The following is a 27873-nucleotide window of genomic DNA, read 5'->3' as shown; positions in this document are numbered from 1 at the left end:
CACTGTGCTGCTGCTGCTGCTGCAGTAAGTAAGAGAAACGTGACGTGGTGATGACGTCACCGAGTGGCGCAGAGGAAGATGGGGCGCGAGAGAGGAATAGACACCAGACACCAACAGACTGCAACGGCCATGAAACGGTAAACACGGGACTACCACCGTACCACCGGTGACAATTATGATGTTTTGATCTCTCATGTTAGTTAACATCTTAAAGAACACTGGGATATTGTTTTTGAAAAATTTAAGTTCGTAAACAACGGACGGAGAACGGCTGCGTACAGTCATAACGGTTAACGGTTAATAACGGTTACTATGTTAACGGCGGTTAGCTATCTAGGTAAATATGAGCTCACATATAGTTATCCCTTCTATATATTAAGTAAATAACTGTACGTACTTGACGTTTTTGTGAAGCATTAAATTCATTAAAATAATGTACCAATATTTGAACACAATATTTGATATAATATTAGTAAGAAGAAGGGATATTAATGTATGTTTGTGTCTTCCGGTCAGATATGATGACAGACAGTGGCAGGCGGTGTGTTGGTCCACAGCCTGATCAGACAGCATGGGGCTCAATCTCAGTGGCAAGGTAAGAACAACAAGGAGGGTGTAGCACCTCATTATTATCATTATTAGTATTATTAGGGTGAAGAATATTATCTTTTTCCACTTGTGCAATTTTGTTAATAGTCTGTTTATTGTCAATACTGTATATACTGCTCCTATTTTTATACTTCCTTCTATTTAAATGGTTCATATATTTGTTCCACTTTGTTTACCTCTTCTTTTTTTTACTGTGTTAGCTGATGCATCTTGTTTTTTGCACTATCCCCTTTGCTGCTGTACACTGCAAATTTCCCCACTGCGGGACTAATAAAGGAATATCTTATCTTATCTTATTACATCTATGCAGGTATTATCATTGCCATTATTGTTTACAAGTGGCCGAGGAAGTATTTAGATCCTTTACTTGCTACCTTCTCTACAGTAGCCTAGAACGGACAAACCAAATACTGGCTCTAGAGAGAGCCTTTCACGTTTTTACGTTACCCGTAGGCCACAATAGTTCTCAAACATGCCTGTAAAACTGCAGTAACTTGAGCCAGAGAGTGCAAAACCGTGGTCCTGCCAGCCACCATATGATTTTCCGTTGCTCCTAAATTAGTGTTATTTTGTTAAAGATGGCCTCTGAGCGAATTGAACGGCATTACCACGGTTTTGCACTCGGCAGTTCACGTTACCACAGTCTTGGAAAGGGAGGGTTGAGCGGGGGGGGGGGGGTACTCAGTTGGTTGCAATCTGCAACCACGCCGCTAGATGCTGCCTAATCCTACACACTGTACCTTTAAGTAAAAGTAATTAACATCATATTAGATTATTAGTACTTATGCCTTAATGTGTAAGCAGCATTTTACTGTTGTGTTTAGTTAAGGTGGAGCTTTTGTAATATTTTATATAGAGCTGCAACCAATGATTATTTTCATTATTGATTAATCCGCTGATTATTTTCTCAATTGTTTGGTTTGTAAAATGTGCAGAAAGCAGTGAGAAATGCCCATGACAATTACCCAGAGACCAAAGGGACTTCTTCAAATTGCCTGTTTTGTCCAACCAACAGTCCAAACCTCAAAATCATTAAGTGTACTATAATTTATGTTGAAGGACGACACGGTGGTGCAGTGGTTGGCACTGTTGCATCAGCACGAAGGATGGCTAAGTGGATTAATGCATGGATGGATAATTTATGACAAGAAAATGCTGAAAGCAAGAAGCTGAATTCAAGTGCTTGACATTTTTTGCATGAAAAGCTTAAATTGTAGTGGTTTAATCTATGAAAATCCATCATATTTTATAAGATCCTCCTAGTTTTGGAAGTAAAATCGAAATTTTTAAAGTAAGTACAGCTGTTAAAACTACAATAATTCCCTCCGAAATGCAGAGGAGCAGAAGTAGAAAGTGGCACAAAATTGTAATACTTAAGTACATGTACTTGAGTAAATGTGCTTAGTTCACCACTGTTGTTTCCGCTGCAGGGACAACAGAGCCACAGGCTGGTGATCTTCGCAGCCATCTTCGTCCTGATGACACTCCTCATCCTGTATGGCTCCAACAATGTCAACGACGCCCTTTATGCTCCCTTCCATTTGAGCTCGAATTATGCTGTCAAGACCACAGATCTGAAAAAGTGGTCTGGGAAAGAAGGTTATGTGCCATTTCATGGGAACAAGGTACTTCATAGCTTGTACACAAACACAGAAATGTGTTTTTATGATGTGGAATTCCACATACGTTTATGTCATTGTGAGTGGGACAAAGTGTTTCTGTCACTCACGGACTGGTTTGAATACTAGCTTACATTTAATTTGATTTGCTACGATAAATATCTGTGAAGGGTGTGGTGAAGTATGCAGCGGAAGTGAAATTCGACTGCTGCACTGAGTAAATGTGTACAGGATGTCACACAACACTGTGGACCAAGAGGAAGTGGTACATCATTAGAAAATATATATGCTTATTGTTATCAGTGAAAGGCAATATGCATGGACCTCCACATCACAACAGTAGGCAGCTGCAGTTTATGTAAGACATTATTAGGCGATTATTTAAATGAAGATTAAACTGTAAGAGATGAGTCACTCAAGAGCAAACCGTGTGAAGATGTAGGGGAACTGTTTCGTGAGATTTCTCTCCGAATGAGCCAGATAGCACCTTCCAGTTATGTTTCTCAATGTGTTATCTGTTTCATCTCTGCAGTATCTGCTTGTTTTCATCATATCTATCGTTATACATGAGCTTAAACTGAAAAGATAAATGATTGCAATTAACGATGAGCCCTAAACACTTGTAAATAGAAATTTAAAGCTGAAAGCAGCCATCTAAACACAACTCACTATTCACATAGTGTGTTGTTGACATGAGTGTATTGTTGTTTGCAAGCTCTGTTAACTCAACTACTTAACGTGCAAAACAAGCCAAACCAAAACCGTGACCCAAAAAGCGCAATACAAACGGGAGCGTGGGCCTGTTGAACCGTTGCACCAATAGTATTAAATCATTAACCACAAGTTACAAATCACCCTGAGGGGAGCACGAATGTGTGTGTACCAAATGTCATGGCAACCCAGCCAACAGTCACTAAAAAACAAATATGTAAACCTCATGGCAGCGTGAAACTAGAGGAAAAGTCAGGGGGTATCACTAGTAGGAGTCAACGTCTGAGAACCATGAATATCTGTGCCAAATGTTGTGCCAATCCATCCAGTTCACAAGGAGATATTTCAGCAGATAAGTAAAAACTTTGACCTGCTGGTGGCGCTCGATAAAAAAATCAGTGAAGTCATTAGGATTCATCCTCTAAGGAATATCTGTACACATCTTCATGGCAATCCATCCAATAGTTTAGGAGACATGTGATTAAACAAACATGTCAACTTCATGGTGATACCAGACAAAAAGTCAGGGGAAGTCAGTAGGATTCATTCTCTGGGGATTATGAATTACATAATAAGTATAGAATTTCATCTGAATCCATCCAACAGTTGGACCAAAGTGTTGGACCAACATTGCCATCTCTAGAGCCATCCAGAGACTGCTAGCGTGGCTTAAAAATGAATAACGGTAACTAATGATGAACCTACAACAAGCAGCAACTTCCAGAGCCACCCACTTTGAGTTTCACAACAGCTCTTCAGAAACCTCTGGGTGATGTCACGGAGACTGCGTCCATATTTTATACAGTCTATGGTATAAAACACATTGAAAAGACGCTTAAACTAGCCATCTAAACATTGCTTACTATTTCCAGAAGTGTTGACTGGCTTTAGCAAGCTCTGTTAACTCAGCTTCTTAATTCAGCGATGTAAACATTACATCAACATTTTGTTTTCATAAAACAAATGAGGGCAGGTGATCTCCTCAACCACACTAGTGATGGACTTTATTCCTTTTCATTTCAGAGTTTGAACCTACGCTGTCAAAGCTGTGCGCTGGTGACGAGCTCCAGCCACGTCCTGGGTAGTCGAGCAGGAGAAGAGATCGACCGAGCGGAGTGTGTGATTCGTATGAACGACGCCCCCACGTTGGGGTACGAGACTGACGTAGGGAACAAGACCTCTCTGAGGGTCGTAGCCCACTCCAGCGTGTTCAGGGTGGTCCGGAAGCCTAGTGAGTTCCTACAGAGGCCAGACAGCCACCCTGTGATCATCTTCTGGGGACCACCAAACAAGATGGGGAAGGAGGCCAAAGGAACCTTGTACAGGTTGATCCAGAGAGTCAGCATGACCTACAGCAACCTGTCTTGTTTCAGTATCACAGCCAACAAGATGCGCAGATTTGACAGTCTGTTTCACAGGGAGACGGGACGAGATAGGTGAGCATTTATTTACAGAGCGAGTGAATCATATTTTGTTGGGTAAATGTCACTTTCACAAACTCTGTTTTGCTTTGTTGTCTTTCTCTGCTCAGACAACAATCTCATTCATGGTTGAGCACAGGCTGGTTCACCATGGTCATAGCCATTGAGATATGTGATAATATCAAAATTTACGGGATGGTTCCACCCAATCACTGTGGGTGAGTATAACGACGGCATAAATCAACCTTTTGTAGACTCTTTAAAAGGGACTGTTTGTAACTTCTTACACGTATAAATCGGGTCGGTGTACCATGCGCGTTTGCGTGTGGCTACGCTGTTCCAACACAAACTACACGGAAGCACCAAAACCGCAAAGTTATATCTAGTGAAGCCCGTCTTGCAAAAGAGTGTCAACTAATCCTGCTCCAGCCCCCCGACTGCAGCCAGAAGACACAGTGGGGACCGTAGTATGGTCTCCAGGGCCGGAGACGATGCTGCTCTGCTCCTCTGCCTGCCTGCTTGCCTTCACTCACAAACCGCGCTCGTGCTCACTCGCTCCACCTCTACACGTGCATGCGCACACACTCCACACTGCAGAAGAGTTAGTTTAGCTCTGAGAATATCTAATGAATGTACAGTGGACGTTTGTGCAGAAATAAATGCTGCAGCTCCACCAGACCCTGACTACTTTAGGAGCAACGGAAGTCAGACGGCGGCTTGTGGTACCACAATTTTCGGGCCTGACGTCAGCCTGTCTGATGGAAGGCTCTTTCTAAAGCCAGTGTTTAGTTTGCCCTTTCTGGGCTACTGTAGAAAACATGTTGGAGCAACATGGCGGACTTCATGAAGAGGACCCACTCCCTATGTAGATATGAAGGGCACATTCTAAGCTAAAGAAAACAACAGTTCTTAGTTTGAGGTGATTATACAGTAATGAAAACATAGTTATGAATATTATATTCCATTTCTACTAATAGATCCCCCGAAGTGTTACACGCTGTTCCTTTAAAACCGTATAAACTCATTAGTTGCCTTATTATAACAAATCATGATTGTTAAACTAATGAATAATATTAAAACCCTTCTTTTTCTAGAAAATCCAAAACTGTAACCAAGAAGATGCCGTACCACTACTACAAGCCCAGGGGGCCTGATGAATGTGTGACATACCTACAGAACGAGGGCGGCCGACGAGGGAACCACCATCGCTTTATCACAGAGAAACAAGTGTTTTCACGCTGGGCAAAGCAGTACAACATCACCTTCACGCATCCCAAATGGTTTTAGACTTTTGTGAAAAGCAGAAGATCTATATCTGCACTCACAGAGGCCGACGATGAGCCGACTTCCCCAAATGAGTCTTCGAAAAGCCACTTGATGAATAACCGCTATTTTCAGGAACGCCACGAGGACGAAACAGCTTTTGGACAAAACTATTATTGAACCAAATGACTGAGGAGAAGAGTGCAAGATTTCAGTTTGGAGAGGAAATACGATACACGTGCGACATGCGCTGGCTATCAGACAGGTGTTTTTGTAAATAGAAAAAGTAATTTTTACAATGTTTATAATATTTTTGTTATGTATTGAAAATGCAATTCTGTTTCCCATGTTGAGGGGGAATTATATCAGCAGGCATTCACATTAGATATGACTAAGTGGCCCTACAAAACACTATTAGCGCTCTATTAGCCGTTCCATCGTACAGAGATTATACTCTTTATACAGTTATTGCAATCAGATTCAGCAGACCGCTAATTCAATCTAGCAAAGTGGCTGGTTACAGAAACCGATATCAAAACCATATTCTTTCATTATCCTATCATAAATAATATTAACATTTCTACATACATTTTGATTTAAAATCAACTATATAGAAGTCTTAAATTGATAAATGCCAAAGTGACATTTAAAATAAAATAATTTAACAGCACCACAAACTACAAACAACAATGTGAATCAACACCTCTCTAAAACAGTTTAAAGGGGATCTATTACGCTTTATAGCTTTCTCCCTATCCTTTAGTGTTAGTTTAGCGAATTCGTTTTCACTAGGTGTACCTAATAATCGGGCAAACGAGTGTATATCAAGCCCATCCACAAAAGCATAATCATCCCATAAATAACGCAGAATAATACTGCAGGCGCCATCAAAAACCTGCCATTCAAATTAAATCTGTCCCTGGCTTTCTTGTCTGGATGAGGGAGAATGAAATGCTAATATAAAAAAGGGGCAGATGCATGCAGCATGCATGGCAACTGGAAAGTGATCGCAACAAAATCCGAGAGCTGTAAAGGACTGTATTCTTGGGGCCACTTTCTCTTAAGAGAGGCATGTGTTTGACCTACTCGCTCAGAAAACCTGAAGCAGAGTCTGGTGTTTATCGATGAAAATATTCAGTGCCATTTGTTTTGTCCATGTTGTGCCGATCTCAGCGTGGTTTTTCATGAAAAGTTCTGTACTGTTTATTGAAAAACGTATGCTTTGAAAAAATACAATACAAGCAAGTCCAAGCCTGTGGATGGTTTTTGTATTTAAATATGTACAATTTGTTGAGCCATTTACAAAAACACACACACATACATACAGAACGAAGAGTAAATTACAACACAAGGAGAAATGTGAGGTATCTAGAACTGACTGTACTGATGTGATGTTTGAAATAACAGTTGATTTAACAGTAAGCAATGCTACAGAGGTCCAATTATGGAAAATTAACAACTTCATGGTGAACACTAGATGATAAAACATCTTTGTTTACTTTCCACCATCACTAATTGTTTAATGAGCCATTGGAAACATCTGAAAAGGCAGCTGTGATCTTCTGTCTGAGCCCCGCCATGGAAACTAGGATGGCCTCCTGTTGAAAATTAACACACTGGTGAGCACAACAAGCAAGTTTAAAAGCATACAGACTGTGAGACATCTCCTTATACAAAGAGTGTATATTTATCTTGTCACACTAAGTTCAACGATTCAGTAAATGTGTCGTATAATAAGCCCTCACCTCTGTGCGAATGGTCCTGCTGCCCTGACCGGGGCATGTGTTGAGGTAAAGGTCAAATAAAACGCTGGGATCATTCACATCCAGGTTTTGGTCAGTATCTACACTGGCCTCCAGTCCCTGAAGACCTCCGAAAACGACCAAAAGATGCCTAAAAAGTGAGGAAAAGTCAAGTTTAAAGGGGACATATCATGCTCATTTTCAGGTTCATACTTGAATTTTGGGTTTCTACTAGAACATATTTACATGCTTTAATGTTCAAAACAACACATTATTTTTCTCATCCCGTCTGTCTGAATATATCTGTATTCACCTTCTGTCTGAAACGCTCCGTTTTAGTGCCTGTCTCTTTTTTTTGTCATATGTCCCGTTTAAATGATATTTTCTTACACCCCTGACCATTACTGGTATAACAAGACTAAGAGTCTACAACCATTCTTGCACCTGATGATGGCACAAGAGTAAACGTTATTATAGTTATTACAATAAACTTTGAAGTGGACATGAATGTTTGTACCAAATCTCATGACAATCCATCTGATAGTCGTTGAGATATTTCAGTCTGGACCAAAGTGGACCGGCCGACAGACCAACATTAGCCAGCGTAGCTACTAAAACGTTCTCAAGAGACGTCTCTCTTCTCATCTTATTGGATCTGGACCTACTTGAATGGTGACAGTGTTGTTTGGTCCATGTCGCTGCCTCTCTCTGATGTGCCAATAGTCTGATCGTATCCTTCTTCATATGGACTCTCAGTGAAAACTGCACCTGCGTTAACAAAACGACAGCAACAAGGAGGAAGCAGTCACAGCAGGCTCTTATTTAGAAGGTTGTGTGCATGAAAAATCCAAAATGTTGCAAATTAATCTAGAGCGTAATGTTAAGAGTGTATCAAAAGTATAGGAAACGTACTGAGACAAGATGCCAGGCGGACACTGTAGCCCCAGTAGAGACCTCCTTCAGTCCTGGGCAGGTGAGGAGCCACCACCGCACCTTTACATATTTTGCTCTCTGAGGATGATGGACAGATAGACGGACATAAACACACTGAACTGATGTGCAGAATTGTGAGCGCAATGAGAGCTTTTTCTCAGAGAAAGTATATATTAAAAACATTAATTAAAAAAGGTCTTATTACCTTGATTCTGTGATGTGTTGAGCTTTACTGTGACTCGAAGTCCAGCCTGCAGCTGTTTATCAATCCGAACATCCTGTGGGAGCAGATGGACAAGAGTTCAGTCTATGAAAATAATAGGCAACTATTTTAATTATTAATTAAATGTTTGGGTCATTTCTTTAAGCACAAATGGCAACATTTTCAGATTTTCTATGATAGTGAATTGAATATGCTAGGCTGGTGCTGAAGTAAAGAAGACATCAGCCAATTAATCGGCTTTTTCCTGCTCTAAACTATCCTTATTATATCGTCCTTTAAAAAATCCACCATCGGTCGACCTCTGCTGTATTCATCTTGTAAATGCCAACAGTACCTTTGATCATAGTGTCCACATCAGATGATGACAGTGACCTCTATAAAGACATGCTCACCTTTCTCATTCCACAGTTGACCAGTGAGCCTTTTCCTGGTTTGATGGGCCTGTCGAGCACTATTCCTTCCCGATACTCTGATTCGTCGTCTATCCTCATGTGGTGAGGACTGTCTAAAGGGTTGAGCAAACCTGGCAGGAAAAAAAACAACCAATAACTTCATTTAAGAGCCTGCTTTTATTTTATTTGACAGAGATAATGATAGTTGTGAAAGGGGCAGAGAGAGAGAGGGGAAGACATGCAGCAATGTATGAAAAGGAAATTTGGACTTTTACCTGCATACTGTAAATCTTGATGCTTTGGGAAAAACCACTTGCGCAGATACCTGGTGGAGAAGAAAAAGCTGTTATCACAATCTGATGAAATAGCTTTATACTGGTGATCAGATTATAATACAATCCTACTGTACTTACTGTGGACATTCCAGGTACTGAAGTATTCTGGCGAGCTGAATACAAGCATGTCCTTTCTTCCCAACACCTGTAAACTCTCCTTCAACGCTCCTGTGGGACAGAAAAAAGCTCTTCTGTTAGCTTTCTGGTGGTTTAGGGAGTGTTTAACAATAAATTGTACCTTTTTAAGTTAACTTACTTGACATCTTCCCCGTATTCATCAAACACAATGATCTCATCGACACAGAACACGACACAGGCTCGGGCGATCTGTCCGGCCAGGTACGTACGGAGTTCGGTGGACTGAGCGTTATCCAGGACAGAACCTGGCAGAGCCACACTCACTGTGTAAGCCCGACCTGAGAGAGATACGTGGACAGATCACACATTACAGCACGCCATTCACAGGTATAATAATCTATGAAATGATAATAAGGTTACCTTTTTTAGTTTGGCTTTCTTCATGTTTTGCTCTCTCTGCGGACTCTTTCTCTTTCTGCTTGTCCAACTGTTTGATCAGCTTGGCCTCTTTCGTTTGCTTCTTAGTCTCCTTTACTGTTATCAAAGTCAATCTATTAATCCTTTAAGTCATTTTATTAGTAGAAATGATCATACATGAACTAGTTCCAGCTTCTCGGTTGTGGGAATTTGCTGCTTTACTTTAACTGAAGTGATGGTAAACTGAATATCTTTGGGTTTTAAACTGTTGGCCAAGGAAAACAAGCATTGGGAGGACATGACCCTTGGGCTTTAACTTTTTCAACATTCTCTGACACTTTACAGACAAAACCTTTAATCTAGTTTATTTTCTTAATTTTTTTCTTGATTAATCATCAAGAAGGAAACTAGCAGATGAATTGATGATGAAAATAATTATGAGTTGCAGCTCTGAAAGGACTTGGAGAGGACTGCATCGCGTAAAGTATCCAGTAAATACAGGAAAAAAGCAAATATTTGACTTTAAAAATATAAAAATATGATTTTTTATGTAACAAATATTCCTTTAAATCATCTTGTGACTCCTTATGTTTATCTATCTAGGGATCCCATGGGGGGTCCTGACACCCAGCATGGGAACCACTGGTCTAAGAATTATTCTGTTCAATACGGATTAAATTGTACCATAAATTGACTGTGCTATAATCTGCCATTTATACTGTACATTTCAATAAATATTCTTATTTAATCTTTATTTATACCATTCTTGCATTTATATGTAACACACTTAATAGATCCCCCTTCTCAGCATTTTGTATTTACTTATTTAAACTGTAGTATATAATAATAATAATAATAATAATAATAATAATAATAATACATTTTATTTGGTGGCACCTTTCAGGACACCTTACAAAGATGAAATATATACTATATAAATATATTGTATCAGTCTGATACACATATTTGTACATATCTCTTACATTTCTAATTTCTTATTTTTACTATTCATTTATATTTCTCTACATTTATTGTGTTAAAAATTATAGCATTATGTACATAATTGAAATGTTACATACTCCTTTGTTTCCATTTTCTTACATTTCTGGTCAATCTTTAGATTTGGAGCTATACTATTAAACTTGACTTGACTATTTAACACTCCCTACACTTGGCAAATAAAGTCCAACTTTGACACTTGAGTCTCTTGAATAAATATTACATGAAACTACCATCTTGGAAGTATAAATTACCATAAATTCTACATAAATACATGCTAAAACATCATCTGAAATGCTGATATATTACTTAACAGTAACATTATGTAAAAACAAACTAAATCCACACATGTATGCACACACACATGCTAAATGTAGCTCAGTTAGTTAGCTGTTTACTCACTTTCTGCTTTCCTTTTCTTCCAGTCCACCCTCTCCTCAGCCTGTTCACATCAACAAACACATTAAAGGTGATATAAAAGAAACGTACAATGTCATTTTGATGTGAAAACATAACGTTAGAGTACCTGAGAGGCCACAATGTTGGCTCTTTTCGCAGGAAAGCCGGTAGACATTTTTAGACGCACCAACATGTGGAGTTTATTTACTTCCGGGGTCGCCATCTGCGTTTCAAAATAAAAGTCTGTTCTTCTTCTTCATCTTCTTTGGTGTTTATTGGTGGTTGGCAAACCAGTTTATAGGTACATTACCGCCACCTACTGGATTAGAGTGTGGATCAGTAGATTGGCAGAAAAATAAATAAATAAATAAAATAAATAAAATAAATAAAATAAATAAAATAAATAAAATAAATAATATTAATAATTATTAAATTATCTCCATTTTTCCTGTTGCCCTTAAGTAATTAATTAGAAGATTGTGTACTTTCTTAGATGTCTTTCCTAGCAGATTCCCCATTGTAATATTTCCATAATCTACTCCTGATAGCAATTCCCTTCTTTCTTCGTCATATTTGTTGCACTCTATAAGAACATGCTTGACAGTTTCCGGTTTATTACAGTGCGTGCATAGTCCAGTTGGGTGCTTGCCTATTCTATGGAGTATAAAAGTCTGTTGACACTAGCTGATAAAAAGCTGAAGGTTTGAATTGTGATTTCTTAATACATGGCTGGGACTTCATAAAGGTATTGGCTTATATATATATATTTATGTCTTCTTTACTTCAATTAAGACTAGATTATATCATGAGTTTCAACTGAAATATAGGAAGCTTCAATTTCCATTAGAGGGGGATATATATGTCTTTTTTTATTATTTGTTATTATAGAAAACAAAAAAATATGCGAAAAGTAAAAAAAAAAAAAAGCAATGGAAATTTCTGCTTCAGTCTGAATCAAACATCAACACTACAAAACTTGATTTTTGACCAGCTCGTAGTGGGATTTATATATTGTGATCAGTTATTTTTTTTTTTTTTCAAGGGGTGAATGAATTTCTTGTCTGTAAATGTAAAAGTTTTTTTTTTTGGTTGTAATATAAAATGTACACTAAATATGGACAGCAGAAAACTGTGCCATTCACATTCGTTTATGAGACAAAAATACTGTGCCAATAAGGCTATCAGACAGAGAAGATTTATTCAAAGCTTTATTCAACCTGTTGGATACAAGGCAAATGTCTCTGCAGTTACTGAGAAATATGTTGTACAGTTTTTTTTGCTTGCTTAATAATAATAATTGCACAGATGGACGAGTAATGCGTGACTGTGTGCCCCACACTGTGGAAAATTTTACTGTCTTTCAATTTTACTAAATTTTCTCAAGATGTCCTCAGCTGCATCCAGAGTGGAGTCCTCCTTTTAGACAGAAAAGAGTGAATTTGAGTGACTGTGAAGGACTGACAAAGAGCAATGAAATAGGAGAAGACTTGAATCAAATAAAGATTGAATTCAGTGGAATAAAATGCATTTTGTTTACCTTGACGAAACAGAATCGGATGTATTTGTCAAAGTCCTTTCTGTGCTCTGGGCTGTAGAAAGCTGAGACGGGGATTGTTGCTAAACCCTGCAGATAAAAAAAAAAAAAAATCATATTGAAAGAAGTTGAGAATAAACAAAAACAAGATCATTTAAATACATCATACTACAAATTTTACCTTCTCTTTAATTAGCCATTTCACAAATCTGAAGTCATAAGGCTCATCCTCAGTGGTCATGGAGTCATTTACGTCCACCTCTGTCAAAAAAAGAAATTTAACGTTGGTCATAGATACACAACATACACTAATAAACATAAAGTATCTTAGTTTATTTCGTCACCATATTCTGACCATTTTTTTGTGTTGCAAAAGGCTCCGATGTGTAAATGTCTGCAGCTACAAAACCCCCCAAAATATGTTTTTATTCACTTATTTTTACATAGTTTTATTGTACTGTTGCCTGCCATGTTAACTTTGTTTAATGTAGCAGGCAGGAGGCAGCACAAGAATAGAAAAATGATTTTCTCCTATAGTCTTTGAATTAACCTGAGAGAAATGAAAAGTTTTGAATTGATGACATTTTGATCTGTTAATACCACCGGACACAGATCCATACTAGTGACACTCACTGACAGAGGAGACGTCTGCGATCATAAAATATCCTCCCTCCGGCATGATGGGCTTCAGACCTACACTCTCCAGACACGAGGCCAACTTCTTCCTCTTCTGGTGCAGCATTGCAGGCAGCTGCTGGAAGTAGCTCTCTGGAGTCCCAAACAGCTCGTATTCTCTCTCAAATCCACGAGCTACTGCCTCCTGTTGAAGGCAGGAATGAATGAAAAGAGCAAAATGATGAAAACAAGACTGAAGCTGTACATTATACGCAGTTTATATTCTAAACTATCAGTATACAGTATCTGCTTCTTCCAACATTTAACTAAAACAATATCATGCTTATACTGTGTTAAGATATTCAAACACAAGATGCCATGCTTTAATTAGATTTACTATTATATTAGCTTATTACATATATGGGGATGTGTTGGCTGATGAAGTAGATTTTAACATTTCAGTACAGAAATGCCAAACAAGGTCATTTAGAAACAGTTTCACCATGACATAGTTTGTCCACCAAAGTGCGCTGACAGGTTGATTTTTCAACTGTAAAATGTCCAGCTCAGTATCTTGGTCACAATCATAGATTGGAAATAAAAATGGACGACATGACGGCTCCCCAAAAGTGAAGCCAAAACATCTGGATCGCCCCCTGGTGGCTGGCTGCAGTATAGATCATAAATCCCGCCCCATACATGTTAGTGGGGCATGCACATCAAATACATTCTTCCCAAAGTGGTACGCAGCGGTACGCAGCGGTACGCAGCGTATACAGTAACGGCACTTCTACCTTTTACTCCTTGGCATACCGTGACTTTTTCATGCGTACCGGAGCTTCTCACAAGCCGCCGGTACTCTCCTCTGCCCTCTCCATATCAGGTTCTCTGGGAGATTCATAATAGCGCAAAGCCAGCATATTTGCACCATGTGGGTTCACGTAAGGAAGGGTCAGGGTTAGGAAATGGAAATGCTATCGGAGATTTGTGCAAAATTTCCATTTTCATACAGTTTAGCGTATTCTTTTTTTTTTGCAAATTATGGATTTTGGCGAGAAGTTAAAAGAAAAATTCTTTGTTTATGAATTTATGTTTGTCTGTGCAATGTGTGTGTCGGTAACATCGGGCCACTCAATGTGGTTGGGTTGAAAAGAGTAATATAAGTCAGGATTCAAGAACTTAAAAGACTTTGCAGATAGTCGAAACAGCAGGAAGATAATTTGGTTTCAAGAATCAAGACTGAAAGCTGAAGCAGTTTAGAGACGATGAGGTCATATTTTATTGCAACAACAATATTTCTAATGTTCAAGGAATTATGTGTTTACCTGAGCAGCGGTTGCACAATCAAAAACGGACATCTGATGGATGTATTTCAAACGTTTGATGATTTCCTCAGAGCTAATAGCCCAGCCAACCTGAAAAAAAATAAATACACGTCATCATAACATGTTGTAGTGAACCGAATGATGTGATTTTCTTACTCTGAACATCTGAGCATTACCTTCCAGCCAGTAGCACTGAAGGTCTTTCCTGCACTGCCAATGGTGATGGTTCGTTCCCACATGCCAGGAAGGCTGGCTGCCAATACAACAACATACTTATTAATATATTAATAATGCAGCTTTATGTATACTTTGTGTGCATTCTGTTGAACTCTGGCTGTATCTCACCTATCTTTACATGCTTGTTTCCATCATAAACCAGCCACTCGTACACCTCGTCACTGATGCACACCACATCATGTTTGATGCACAGATCCGCAATCATTTGGAGCTCTTCGGTCTTGTAAACCTGTAACGGACATAGATGTGTGACAGGTGTTTATGTCCAAGGACACATTTTATTCAGCTGGCTTTAATTGTTTACAATTGTCTACAATTTGCACAATAACCACTTGCACGTCTTGCTGATCAAAACTGATGAGTATCTATTGCATATTTGGAAAAGGTAGTTACTCACCCAAGACACTTCATTCATGCTTCTAAACCAGTTAGTGTGTCCAACGTCACCGAAATGAAAAGTTGTTTTGTCATTATGTGAGTCGTACTGCTCAAAATGTTTAGATGTTTTTTCATCACGGCAGTCAACCCTGGGAATGTTTCTTACATGTTTCTTGTCTCTGTTTTGTTGACACTGACTGATACCAGAATGTCAGATTTGTCTAGCTGAATGATGTACATGTAACACATCGCTACACACGTACATTTGCTTTAAGCACAGCTGTGCATACATTTATTCTGCATAGTATTATATAAATCTAATACCCTGCAGCTAGACAAAACTGACAGTCTTGTGAAGTAAGCTTTCAGTATCAACAAAAAAGTAGAACAGAACAGAGATTTCCAAGGTTGACTGCCATGGTGGAAAACAACTTTTCATTTTAATGGCATTGGCCAATTTACTGTCACAATAACTGGGTTTTGAAACATGAATGGAATGTTTTGACAAGACTGTTTAAAAAAGTAAGCCAAAGTGATTGAGAAAAACTGTAAAAAACAGACACTGGACTGGTAAATGTCCAGTTACCTTGCCCAGTGGGTTGTTGGGAGTGTTGATAACGACGGCTTTTGTGCGTGGAGTGAATTTACTGGCTAGCTCCTCGGCAGAAAGAAGCCAGTCTCCGCTTGACAGGACGGAGCTTCCGTCAACTTTCTTAAATTTAACAAAAGAAAACAAAAAACATTGTTGATGTGTACATTTTAAACAAAGGTGACAAAGGCTGCCAAAAGGTGCTTTATAACTCACCGGCCTCAGAGGTACATACACTGCCTTTCCTCCGGCCATCTTCACCATTGGCTGGTAGCAGTCGAAGAACGGCTCGATAATTATGACCTGAAAAGCAAATGTTTAAAATGTTTCTTAGCATATATACTTTGACCCGTGTTTGGTATAATTTCTGTTAGTTTTATCATGTAGAAAAGTAAAATTAGGAGAATTTAAGATGAGTAAAATTCCCTATTTCCCATTTGGAACTGGAAGAGTAAACCACACACAAATAAAAAAAATAATATTAGGTGACAACCAGACCCTATTTACCATTCATACACCCCATAGTTAGAAGCAAATATGAGGACATTCGACATGACTGTTTTGGGTTGATTTTCATACCTCATCCCCTTCATCAATGAGAGCCTGAAATGCACAATAGAGAGCCTGATAAGCTCCAACTGTGACCAGGACATCTTCAAGAGGATCAATCTCATGTCCCACAATCCTACTGAAGAATTTAGCCAGACTTGTTACAAGAGGAAGATGGCCCTGAGGAAAGAAAATATGACACACTGTTTGTTCTGCAACCATTTGTCCCATCAAAACTTGCTGAAAATAACTGAAATCAAACTTAAAATGAAGCACGGAATATGGGAAAGAAAAAAAGCAGCAGCAGCATGGTTTCTTTTAGTGCTTCTCTGACATTCATAGAAAGATGAAAAAGGTGACCAAACGTGTATTTCCTCTTACAAAATCTCGAGTATACTGGTGCATCTGGTGTCCTCCGCTCACAGCTTCACAAAAAGCCTCCCGGACAAATTTGGGAGGGGAGAAGTCAGGAAATCCTTGTCCGAGGTTCACTGCCTTGTAGTCTGCTGCCAGTTGTGTGAATTCAACCCTGATGGTACAAAATTGCTTGTCAAGCATGACATTATCACAAATGTCTCTAAAAGGTTAACAGTATAAGAGAAGTATAAATATAAAGAACAACAAGCACGTTCAACAAAAATCATATCCGTCAGTAATGTACAGCGAGCCGGTCATTGTTGTGCCGCCATACCGCCGCTTTGTCACGTCCCTTGGCGTCACTTTAGGATTACGCATCAAAACCCCTATAGTCAGGTTTAGGAAAGAACTACATGGTTGAGCTTAAAACTACTACGTTTGAACAGGGAAAATGAGACTGAACATTGTGAACACGGACACGAACGAACAGCTGATTGATGCACTGGACACAAACAGCGGTCTCCTGGATGAAAGACTTGTATTTGTTGAACCAATCCACCCCTCCTGCTGCCCACCTGGTGTCTTTTCACTCTTTAAACTACGTACCACACTCCCAGCGTATTTTATCGGAGCGTTTACTGTTGCCGTGGATGGGTTTATATTATAATTAATGGAACACCCGGTGCGTTTCATACCGCTGCTTGTGACAAAGCCCTGCTATTTGACGCTCTGGGAATGAGAACGGGCTGGTAGACCCCGACGCGAAGCCCCTGAAGTGGTTTATTTCACAACAATGACCCGCCAGCTGTACATTATCCCGCTAATTACATGGCTACTTACTTTAGAAATCAATATATATCAATATATATAATTTGACACAAAAATGGTCCGGCAGAGTCTGAGGTCTGCATCCATAGCAATGGTCTGTTATAAAGATATAACAGACCGTAGAATGCCGTGATTGACCAATCAGAATCGAGTATTCAACAAAGCCATGTGATAAATCTAAATAATTAATATAATAAACAAAAAGTAAAACACTGTAAGTAAGGGATAATATACAGCGAGCCGGTCATTGTTGTGAAATAAACCCCAAGAAGTTGATGCGGCACCCCGACGCGAAGCCCTGAAGGGGTTTATTATTTTACAATGACCTGCTAGCTGTACATTATTCCGCTTATTACACGGCTACTTACTTAAGAAATCAATAATTTGACGCAAAAACAGTCCTCCAGAGTCCGATCATATGAGATCTGATGCTTTTTGTTTGTTTGTGCACAGTTACTAAAGCTGTATTTGAATGAAAGTGTAAAGGTTGATTATATATTTTGAATAAATTAATAAACAAAAAATAAAGTAATAGAAAATGACGGGATCATGTTGCTGTTGGAGGGCATCGTTTAGGATATATGGATTTGGATTTTAGACTCAATCAATGCATTCAACCAACAAGAGAGGAAGTAAACAACCATCTGACAGGCTCAACTTATAGGTTACCAATATCCTAACAAGCCCCAACACCAAAGTTGTTCCTCTGGGAGAGAAACTCTTCTCTCATTCTGAATGATTAAAAGCAGTTTATTCTCCGCTGCAGGGAGCAGCTTGCTGCCAGTAAACACTTTGTCTCATGTGTCAAAAGTCCACTTGTGCCATTATCACTTACCACACGTTTTTGTCCACACTCTCCGTTCTGTGTGCATGAAGTCGTCCTGACATGATTGACTGAAAAATAAAAGCATATTTCAAGTTTGCCAAAAGCTACAGTTATTATAAATGTGTCTTCGGTGCTGCTGCTGTGCTCACCTGGCGATGGTTTCCAGTTGAACAACTTCAGTGGAATTTGCTGTAACATTCAGTAATCCACCCTTCCTTCCCCCTTTCAACCTTTTGTACCTTTATATGACAGCACTTTTTTCCCTTCAATAACTCCTTGTACTTTAGAGTCCAGAGGACTTTAAAATATCCCACAGTGACACACACAATGTGCTACAGACAGTACAATTATAGCAATATACTCATTCACAGTAGTTGTTATTTCTTATTGGATCAGATGAAGTCCGGTAATAGTCAAAACTGTATATATTGTTCCTATTTTTATACTTCCTTCTATTTAAGTTGTTCATATTTTGTTTCACTTTTGTTTTACTTTTTGCACCGTATTGTCTTTTGCTTTTTTACCGATGCTTCTTGTTTTTTGCACTATCCCCTTTTCTGCTGTACACTGCAAATGTCCCCGCTGTGGGACTAATAAAGGAATATCTTATCTTATCTAATGATGTCACTACTCATGGAAATAGAAAAAAACAGAGGCTTTAATGTTGGTGACTTTCCTTCAACGTGCCCTCTTGTTTTCATCTCTGTATAAGATGATTGTCATTTTAATTTCTACAAAGATAATACCATAAATGAGTGACACATACTCTCTGCCCAGGTTCGCCACCAACTCACATATTAAATTATGTGTAAGAAAGAATTGTATTTGCAGTCAAAGCAGACATACTTGGGAGTCAAACCCCTTTACAATCACTCATCTTATTAGTCAGTATAATATGATGGGATTCATTTATTGTGATTAACACATTAAAGGCACTAAATGCAAAATTGAGAGCATTTCTATCTCCTCCCAATGCAACGTATTCTCATGAAACGGTTCGTATGATATCTTACCAAAAAGTTATTCCTCCTTTTTTGTTCATTTTCCTACGAATGTCCGGCAACACGTGTCAATGTACGCTCGTTACATGCATACAGTCATTTCAAAATAAACTTCCTCTTCACAGGAAACAACTTCCTTAGGTTTAGGCAACAAAACTACTTAGTTAGGGCTTAGGAAAAAATTTACTTGTTTAGGATTAGACAACAAAACGAATTAGTAAGACTTAGGAAAAGATCAACTTGGTCAGGTTTAGACAATAAAACTGCTTAGTTACGTTTAGGAAAAGATCAACTTGGTCAGGTTTAGACAATAAAACTGCTTAGTTACGTTTAGGAAAAGATCAACTTGGTCAGGTTTAGGCAACAACAGAAACAGAGAACGTGTGGATTTATTATCATTAAAAGCTTTTATTTCATTAAATGACAAAATATCTCTGCAGTTAATATGTGACATACATTAGGAGGGGAAAAAATTCATTATATGGACTTTGTCTTTAAGTGCCTTAATTTGAGTTAAACACACAGAAAAAACAATTATGGCTCATTTTAACTGAGGGGTTAACCCAAACCGCTTTACGCAGCCTGGTGGAATCTGGATGGACTGGTAAAATCTGGATTGGTAAAATCTGGATGGACTGGTAGAATCTGGATGGACTGATAATGCTTCTTATTGTGGGGCGATGTTACTGTTCCTGACTCCACTTTCTCAAGATGTCCTCTGCTGCATCCAGGGTGGAGTCCGTCTGTTAGACAAAAGAGAGTGAGTGTGAATCAAAAGAGTGAGGCAGGCCAAGGCTTGGATCGAATTCATTTCAGTAAATTAGGTTGAATTTACCTTGACGAAACAGATTCGGATGTATTTGTCAAAGTCCTTAGCGTGCTCTGGACTGAAGAAGGCAGTGACGGGGATTGTTGTTAAACCCTGTAGAAAAAAAGCCAAATTATATAATAAAAAAATCAGAAAAATCAGAAGCATAATATTCTAAAATTTTAAAGCGTCTTTGAGTCCTTGAAAAGCGCTTTATAAGTTGAATTTATTATTCTAAATACATTACTATACACCAAAATTTATTTTCTTCAAAACAAACTACAACACTTGTGCTACTGCTTTAAAAGGATTTAATTTATCCATCTTCAGTATTAATTGAATGCTTAATATTTACCTTCTCTTTAGTTAGCCACTTCGAAAATCTGGCGTCATTGTGTTCATCCTCCGTGTTCTGGCCATTGAAGTCATTCTCTATCAAAATAGAAAGCCAAGGTAAACATTAGACAGCGCTAATCAAAGAAAAAAATATTCTTTTTATGTAATTTTATTTCAAGCAATGATGGATGCAGGTGTTTGTTCTTCACTCACTGACAGAGGAGATGTCTGCGATCATATAATATCCTCCCTCCGGCATGGTGGGCTGCAAACCTACACTCTCCAGACACAAGGCCATCCTATTCCTCTTCTGGTGCAGCATCGCAGGCAGCTGCTGGAAGTAGCTCTCTGGAGTCCCAAACAGCTCGTATTCTCTCTCAAATCCATGAGCTAATGCCTCCTGTAGAAGGCAGGAATGAAGGAAAAGACCAAAATGGGATATAAGATAAGTTTCAGGGGTTGAATTGACAACTGTGACCTATGTCGATTTGATACAGCAAAAGAAACATTTTCTAAACATTTCCATGTGGCAGTTGTTGGTCGAGTTTGCTCCAAAATCAGTTAAATTAAACAGTTGAGATCTTATTTATTTTTCAGATTAATCGTTTAAACCCTGATTTCCCCCTTAAAGTTTTACTCGGGTAGTTTCAAAAGGTGGAAAAAAACACATCTTACTTAATAACAATTTCAGAGACAATGGCCGCACCACAAAATTAAATGGAAATGTTCTAGATTATTAGGTATTTGGTATTTTTGTAAGCTTTAATATTGAGGCTAAATTTCAAAATAAAAGTTCCTGGACTATGGCCATAACTGCGCAGCACTGCTAAAAAATCCAAGAGGAGGAGCCAAATTTATTAAAGTACTGTACGTGGGGCCTCTTTGGAGAGGGTCGTGTCGAGAACCTGCAAAGTGCGCAAAAACTTGCAAAACTTCTTGGGAGACTCGCTGCCTGACGACCTAGCCTAACCACAACCATTCGAGGTCAACGCCTAACCTTAACCATTCAAGGTCAACGCCTAACCACAACCATTCGAGGTCAACGCCTAACCACAACCATTCGAGGTCAACGCCTAACCTTAACCATTCGAGGTCAACGCCTAACCACAACCATTCGAGGACAACGCCTAACCTTAACCATTCAAGGTCAACGCCTAACCACAACCATTCGAGGTCAACGCCTAACCACAACCATTCGAGGTCAACGCCTAACCTTAACCATTCGAGGTCAACGCCTAACCACAACCATTCGAGGTCAACGCCTAACCTTAACCATTCGAGGTCAACGCCTAACCACAACCATTCGAGGTCAACGCCTAACCACAACCATTCGAGGTCAACGCCTAACCACAACCATTCGAGGTCAACGCCTAACCACAACCATTCGAGGTCAACGCCTAACCACAACCATTCAAGGTCAACGCCTAACCTTAACCATTCGAGGTCAACGCCTAACCACAACCATTCGAGGTCAACGCCTAACCTTAACCATTCGAGGACAACGCCTAACCTTAACCATTCGAGGTCAACGCCTAACCACAACCATTCGAGGTCAACGCCTAACCACAACCATTCAAGGTCAACGCCTAACCACAACCATTCGAGGTCAACGCCTAACCTTAACCATTCGAGTTCAACGCCTAACCACAACCATTCGAGGTCAACGCCTAACCACAACCATTCAAGGTCAACGCCTAACCACAACCATTCAAGGTCAATGCCTAACCACAACCATTCGAGGTCAACGCCTAACCTTAACCATTCGAGGTCAACGCCTAACCACAACCATTTGAGGTCAACGCCTAACCTTAACCATTTGAGGTCAACGCCTAACCTTAACCATTCGAGGTCAACGCCTAACCTTAACCATTCGAGGTCAACGCCTAACCACAACCATTCGAGGTCAACGCCTAACCACAACCATTTGAGGTCAACGCCTAACCTTAACCATTCGAGGTCAACGCCTAACCACAACCATTCAAGGTCAACGCCTAACCACAACCATTCAAGGTCAACGCCTAACCACAACCATTCGAGGTCAATGCCTAACCACAACCATTCGAGGTTAACGCCTAACCTTAACCATTCGAGGTCAATGCCTAACCACAACCATTCGAGGTCAACGCCTAACCTTAACCATTCGAGGTCAACGCCTAACCACAACCATTCAAGGTCAACGCCTAACCATAACCATTCAAGGTCAACGCCTAACCACAACCATTCGAGGTCAACGCCTAACCTTAACCATTCGAGCTCAACGCCTAACCACAACCATTCGAGGTCAACGCTTAACCTTAACCATTCAAGGTCAACGCCTAACCTTAACCATTCAATGTCAATACCATCTTGCGAGAGTTTTGCAATTTGCCTGTTACCTTCTAGCCACAACCATCTGAGAGATGCTAAAGAAGCCATGTTTTATTTCTAAAAACCTATCTAACATACTCACGGTATTATATATTTACCTGAGCGGCTGTAGGACAGTGGTAAACGCAGTTCTGATGGATGGTTTTCAAGTGTTTCATGATATGCCTAGAGCCGATGGCCCAGCCAACCTGAAAAGAAAAAAACAGATAATCACAACAACGTGTAGTAAAGAAGAATACGTTACTTAAATACTCTGAACATCTGAGCATTACCTTCCAGCCAGTAGCACTGAAGGTCTTTCCACCACTGCTAATGGTGATGGTTCGTTCCCACATGCCGGGTAGGGTGGCTGCCAATACATTAACATACTTATTAATATATTAATAATGCAGCTTTATGTATACTTTGTGTGCATTCTGTTGAACTCTGGCTGTATCTCACCTATCTTTACATGCTTGTTTCCATCATAAGTCAGCCACTCGTACACCTCATCACTGATGCACACCACATCATGTTTGATGCACAGATCCGCAATCATTTGGAGCTCTTCGGTCGTGTAAACCTGTAATGGACATAGATGTGTGACAGGTGTTTATGTCCAAGGACACATTTTATTCAGCTGGCTTTAAAAAGACACACTACAGTGGTAAAGGTCCAGGTACCTTGCCCAGTGGGTTGTTGGGAGTGTTCATTATGATGGCTTTTGTGCGTGGAGTGAATTTACTGGCCAGCTCCTCGGCAGAAAGAACCCAGTCTCCACTTGACAGGACGGAGCTTCCCTCAACTTTCTTAAATTCAACGAAAGAAAAATAGAGGTCTGATTTATATACTTTTTTAAAAATCATGTACACAAAGGCAAAGGTGAAATTATTGAACGACGCTCTGTAACTATTTTGTAAAAAAAAAAAACTTGTCAAACACTCACCGGCCTCAGAGATACATAAACTGCCTTTCCTCGAATAAAGTTCACCATCGGTAGGTAGCAGTCAAAGAACGGCTCGATAATTATGATCTGAAAGACAAATTTCTGTATTAACCACAACGAATGTACATTTTTCATATGTTTTCTGTTTTTTTGCTTTTATGTTTTGCTAATTATTGCTGCACTGTAAAACATTTTGACTTGATGTGACATGGGTTGATTTTTTGTACCTCATCCCCTTCATCAATCAGAGCCTGAAATGCACAGGAGAGAGCCTGATAAGCTCCAACTGTGACCAGGATGTCTTCAAAAGCATCGATCTCATGTCCCATAATCCTACCGAAGAATTTAGCCAGACTTTTTACAAGCGGAGGATGGCCCTGAGGATGTAAACGACATGCAAACACAAGGTTCCTACTTATCCATGAATGTAAACATTCTAAATCTTAAGCATCTGACGTTCACAGGAAGATTAAAACGTGTTATTTGTAAGTGTGTATTTCCACTTACAAAAGCTCGAGTATACTGGTGCATCTGGGGTCCTCCATTCACAGCTTCACAAAAAGCCTCCTGGAGAAATTTGGGAGGGGAGAAGTCAGGAAATCCTTTTCCAAGGTTTACTGCCTTGTATTCTGCTGCCAGTTTCGCAGATTCAACCCTGTTGGTGAAAAACAGATCAGAAACTGCAGTGCTGTTGCAAAAAAATGATCAGTTAGAATTAAACCTGTATATGACCACAAATCATGCCCTGAGTCATATTATGTTGAGTGAGTAAGGAAATAAATAAATAATTATCAGATTACATTATTTTAGATTTGTACAATTTGAGTGCAAAACTTTTATAACCTGACTTCAAATTATGGCACCCAAATTATGAAAAAAAATTAAATAATATATATATATATATATATAACAAAAACAAATCTAGACATATCTATCTAGACTTGCAGATAGCTTTGGCTTCACTTGGTTTTGAGCTATATCCATCTCTGACTTCTGAAACTGCCCTGTATGTTTTTTTTTAACACTCAAATATTGAGCAATATGTGATATAATATATGATACTTTTTATAAAACATCAAAAAAAAGTCATTGCTTCTCGTTTTTTTATATTGAAATATTATATTATAGAATATTTGACTTTGTTCTGACTTGTTTGTCGGTGTTACATACACAATATGTTGGTGGAAGTGACAAAAAAAGAGCAGTTAAAAGAATATCTAAGCTCTGTAAAGCTCTGACTCACCACTGTGAGTTGTACACTCAACCCGTAGGCTCTCCCATTGGTACATCCTTATATATATAAGGTGATTCTGGGTCTGTTCCCACAATACTTAAGTGTTTTTATCACGCAAAAAAATTTCCCAAAAGCTCGGACAAAAATTGGGGAAAGAGCTTTTGCATATTGTGCACCCTTAGGCTGGAATTTGCTCCAAAATGACCTAAAAATCAAGCAGCTGGTATCATGTTTTTAGCCCCCTTGTTGTACAGCTGACTCACAGAAAAGTTCCTTTTTGTCCCCCAAATTTGTCTTTAGATAGTTCTCTTTTAATGCAAATTTGAGTGCTTTTGTGAATTGTATTTTATCTCTATTTGTGTCTGCAACTTTGTGTTCTTGCTGCTGACCGTCTTGGCCAGGTCTCCCTTGGAAAAGAGGTTCTTAATCTCAATGGGACTAACCTGGTTAAATAAATCAAAATAAATAAAAAAAAAAAAAAAAATCTATGTGATATGACATAATAACAATTTACATTACATGATATAATATGATTACTTGTTACTATATTTAGACCTATAATGGATTCTCATTTTCTCTAATCTGATAATGCATTGAAGCATAAATGTGTTAATCATTTTTAAAAGGTATATTAATAGTACTGTCCCAGGCTGTGTACCACCACCATGATTATATAAACAACATTAAAGGCTAAACTTGTGTCAACATGAGCATCACTTACCAAATGTTCTTTTCCACCCCCTCATCTCTGCGTGCATTAAGTCCTCGTGACATGATTGTCTGAAAATAAAAAGCACATTTGTTAAGTACTATAATATATATTGCATATGTCGCTTCATAAGGGGAATCAGCTGATACTCACTTTATGAATGAACTCTGAGGAAGCCTCCTGATTATTATTATTATTATTATTATTATTATTATTATTATCGTCGATCCTCGTTTATAGCTGATACTCTACAATATGTTTCTAAATGTTTCTCTCTCTGTGGCTGTTTATTTGTGAAGTGAAAGGAAGTTTACTTACCTGTCAACGCTTAAATACAGCTCTTACTTCCCCTTCAGGCTCTTTCTGCTGTCACATGTGTGTTTATGGCACATGGGCGGAGCGAGACGTAAGTTATTGAGTTACCAGGATGTAACTCCAGTTCTATGAGGCTGGCCCAATTCCACTCCAGCTCCTCCACCACCCTCCCACTCTGTTTGTAGTCACACTCACAGCTCAATGAAGCTCCTAATATCTGAAATAAATATCAGAACCAGAAATACTTTATTTATATATATGAATAGATTTTATTTTATTTTATTGTTTTAAATTTCATTTATTTATTTATTTATTTTTTTTTACTTGTGTATATTCTTTTTTACTTATATATCTATTTTTTTGTATATAATATGTTTTTCCTGTATCTATACTGGCTTATTTTATATTAATATTAGGTTTGTTAAGTTTCTTTGTATCAGAAGTACTTTATTTATATATAAATAGATTTTATTTTATTTTATTGTTTTAAATTAATATAAGTTTTTTTTAAGTTTCTTTGTACCGAGAATGTTATTATTATTATATATATATATTTATATATATATATAAATAGATTTTATTTTATTTTATTGTTTTAAATTTTGAGTTGTTTTTTTTTGTTTGTTTTTTACTTGTGTATATTATATATATGTATATATTACTTATATTCCATGACGAACACAAAACGGCGTTGCACGTCGTCAGTAAGGGCGGCTGGTTAAGTCGGCATCGGTGCAGGCTCGCTGTTGGAGGGTTTTATAAGCCACTTCCGTTTGTAGTCACAGGCCCAATGCCATTCCACTCCGGTTGTAGTCACAGGCCCAATGCCATTCCACTCCGTTTGTAGTCACAGGCCCAATGCCATTCCACTTCCGTTTGTAGTCACAGGCCCAATGCCATTCCACTCCGTTTGTAGTCACAGGCCCAATGCCATTCCACTCCGTTTGTAGTCACAGGCCCAATGCCATTCCACTTCCGTTTGTAGTCACAGGCCCAATGCCATTCCACTCCGTTTGTAGTCACAGGCCCAATGCCATTCCACTCCGGTTGTAGTCACAGGACAATGCCAGTCTTGGAGGTGGAGGGTATCAATACTTCTCTCTCTCCGGCAAGGAAATAAATATCAGAATCAGAAATACTTTATTGATCCCTGGAGGGAAAATTGAGTTTTGCTCCCGTTCTATAATATAAATATATAAAAATAGAGAAATAATAAGAAAATAAAAATAAGAAATATATAATAACAACAGTGCAAATAATAATGCTGTAAAAATAGGATCTATGCAAATAATATAAATGCATGCATTTATAAAAATGCAGGAATAGTGTAAAATAAGAATATTTCATTTCCGTTGTTAATGCTAGAGTAAACCAGATTATTGCACAGCTGATTTATTGCACTGTTAGTGTAATACTGTTGGTGATTGTTGTGAAGACTAACGGCGACGGTTTTGGTGAATTTTATTTTGTTTCTTTCGAGTTTGAATGAAGTGTTTTACGATGCTCCGCTGCTAGAACAGCAGATCTCCACATAAACAAATACACGTGGATGATGATGAAGTGTACTCGGATACAGAACAATTTTACTAATGTGAAAGCTTAGCGGTGGGGGAGTGGAGACACACGAACACGTCATGACCACGTCCACTTAGGAGACAGGAAGTGTATACCATTTCAAACCATTGGCGGAGCTTCTAATGCGTCATCTTTGTTATAGAGCATCTTTGGCGTAGGCGCTTGATTTACATCTCAAAGGCAAGTATTGTACTTTTCACTATGTGTCTGACAGCTTTGTGAAA

The 27873-nt window shown here is 38.8% G+C and overlaps 4 protein-coding genes across 6 annotated transcripts; 1 reads left to right on the top strand and 3 right to left on the bottom strand.

Moving 5' to 3' along the window:
* On the top strand, nt 1-6874 carry st6galnac6 (ST6 (alpha-N-acetyl-neuraminyl-2,3-beta-galactosyl-1,3)-N-acetylgalactosaminide alpha-2,6-sialyltransferase 6). 2 transcript variants are annotated; one of them, XM_037752013.1, is made up of 6 exons: nt 2-137; nt 517-595; nt 2040-2234; nt 3963-4375; nt 4471-4578; nt 5455-6874. In XM_037752013.1, the coding sequence occupies exons 2-6, from the start codon at nt 572-574 to the stop codon at nt 5645-5647; spliced, it is 933 nt and encodes a 310-aa protein (XP_037607941.1). In that variant the 5' UTR covers nt 2-137; nt 517-571; the 3' UTR covers nt 5648-6874. The 2 variants fall into 2 exon arrangements, with proteins under 2 accessions (XP_037607942.1, XP_037607941.1); XM_037752014.1 differs by lacking the exon at nt 2040-2234 and having other exon boundaries at nt 1-137.
* On the bottom strand, nt 6875-11388 carry spout1 (SPOUT domain containing methyltransferase 1). Its single transcript, XM_037752012.1, has 12 exons — nt 11269-11388; nt 11145-11184; nt 9747-9860; nt 9505-9664; nt 9327-9416; nt 9189-9238; nt 8914-9044; nt 8504-8576; nt 8278-8376; nt 8031-8133; nt 7369-7516; nt 6875-7221 (listed from the first exon to the last, which is right to left on the bottom strand). Exons 1-12 carry the CDS (start codon nt 11362-11364, stop codon nt 7135-7137), a joined length of 1191 nt encoding a protein of 396 aa, XP_037607940.1. The 5' UTR covers nt 11365-11388; the 3' UTR covers nt 6875-7134.
* A 946-nt stretch (nt 11389-12334) lies between these two features.
* Nucleotides 12335-18684, bottom strand: LOC119477856 (kynurenine--oxoglutarate transaminase 1-like). Its single transcript, XM_037752009.1, has 13 exons — nt 18529-18684; nt 18389-18447; nt 16750-16897; nt 16399-16548; nt 16036-16122; nt 15817-15942; nt 14961-15081; nt 14792-14868; nt 14616-14705; nt 13309-13495; nt 12857-12936; nt 12679-12765; nt 12335-12557 (listed from the first exon to the last, which is right to left on the bottom strand). Exons 2-13 carry the CDS (start codon nt 18439-18441, stop codon nt 12492-12494), a joined length of 1272 nt encoding a protein of 423 aa, XP_037607937.1. The 5' UTR covers nt 18442-18447; nt 18529-18684; the 3' UTR covers nt 12335-12491.
* Nucleotides 18685-19768: 1084 nt separating this feature from the next.
* Nucleotides 19769-26206, bottom strand: LOC119477857 (kynurenine--oxoglutarate transaminase 1-like). Of its 2 annotated transcripts, none has more exons than XM_037752010.1 (13): nt 26078-26206; nt 25772-25830; nt 24324-24471; nt 24044-24193; nt 23817-23903; nt 23554-23679; nt 23333-23453; nt 23164-23240; nt 22990-23079; nt 20738-20924; nt 20544-20620; nt 20216-20302; nt 19769-20123 (listed from the first exon to the last, which is right to left on the bottom strand). In XM_037752010.1, the coding sequence occupies exons 2-13, from the start codon at nt 25822-25824 to the stop codon at nt 20064-20066; spliced, it is 1263 nt and encodes a 420-aa protein (XP_037607938.1). In that variant the 5' UTR covers nt 25825-25830; nt 26078-26206; the 3' UTR covers nt 19769-20063. The 2 variants fall into 2 exon arrangements, with proteins under 2 accessions (XP_037607938.1, XP_037607939.1); XM_037752011.1 differs by lacking the exon at nt 26078-26206 and adding an exon at nt 25913-26071.
* Nucleotides 26207-27873: the final 1667 nt, after the last annotated feature.

Source organism: Sebastes umbrosus, chromosome 19 (assembly GCF_015220745.1).
Source record: "Sebastes umbrosus isolate fSebUmb1 chromosome 19, fSebUmb1.pri, whole genome shotgun sequence".
Taxonomy (NCBI): Eukaryota; Metazoa; Chordata; class Actinopteri; order Perciformes; family Sebastidae; genus Sebastes; species Sebastes umbrosus.
The sequence above is the reverse complement of the archived record's forward strand: the minus strand, read 5'-3'. Positions and strand labels throughout refer to the sequence as shown.

Excerpts from the sequence above, each read along its gene's own strand:
- st6galnac6 (XM_037752013.1), top strand. The coding sequence starts at position 572 with ATGGGGCTCAATCTCAGTGGCAAG. Across the intron at positions 596-2,039 it reads GGCTCAATCTCAGTGGCAAG|GGACAACAGAGCCACAGGCT; the intron begins GTAAGAACAACA and ends TTTCCGCTGCAG. Across the intron at positions 4,579-5,454 it reads GTTCCACCCAATCACTGTGG|AAAATCCAAAACTGTAACCA; the intron begins GTGAGTATAACG and ends TTCTTTTTCTAG.
- spout1 (XM_037752012.1), bottom strand. The coding sequence starts at position 11,364 with ATGGCGACCCCGGAAGTAAATAAACTCCACATGTTGGTGCGTCTAAAA. Across the intron at positions 9,861-11,144 it reads GAAGAAAAGGAAAGCAGAAA|TAAAGGAGACTAAGAAGCAA; the intron begins GTGAGTAAACAG and ends CTTTGATAACAG. Across the intron at positions 9,665-9,746 it reads AGAAAGCCAAACTAAAAAAG|GTCGGGCTTACACAGTGAGT; the intron begins GTAACCTTATTA and ends TATCTCTCTCAG.
- LOC119477856 (XM_037752009.1), bottom strand. The coding sequence starts at position 18,441 with ATGTCAGGACGACTTCATGCACACAGAACGGAGAGTGTGGACAAAAAC. Across the intron at positions 14,706-14,791 it reads TCAGTGCTACTGGCTGGAAG|GTTGGCTGGGCTATTAGCTC; the intron begins GTAATGCTCAGA and ends ATTTTTTTTCAG. Across the intron at positions 13,496-14,615 it reads ATTGTGCAACCGCTGCTCAG|GAGGCAGTAGCTCGTGGATT; the intron begins GTAAACACATAA and ends TGCCTTCAACAG.
- LOC119477857 (XM_037752010.1), bottom strand. The coding sequence starts at position 25,824 with ATGTCACGAGGACTTAATGCACGCAGAGATGAGGGGGTGGAAAAGAAC. Across the intron at positions 23,241-23,332 it reads AAACAAGCATGTAAAGATAG|CCACCCTACCCGGCATGTGG; the intron begins GTGAGATACAGC and ends ATGTATTGGCAG. Across the intron at positions 23,080-23,163 it reads TCAGTGCTACTGGCTGGAAG|GTTGGCTGGGCCATCGGCTC; the intron begins GTAATGCTCAGA and ends TTTTCTTTTCAG.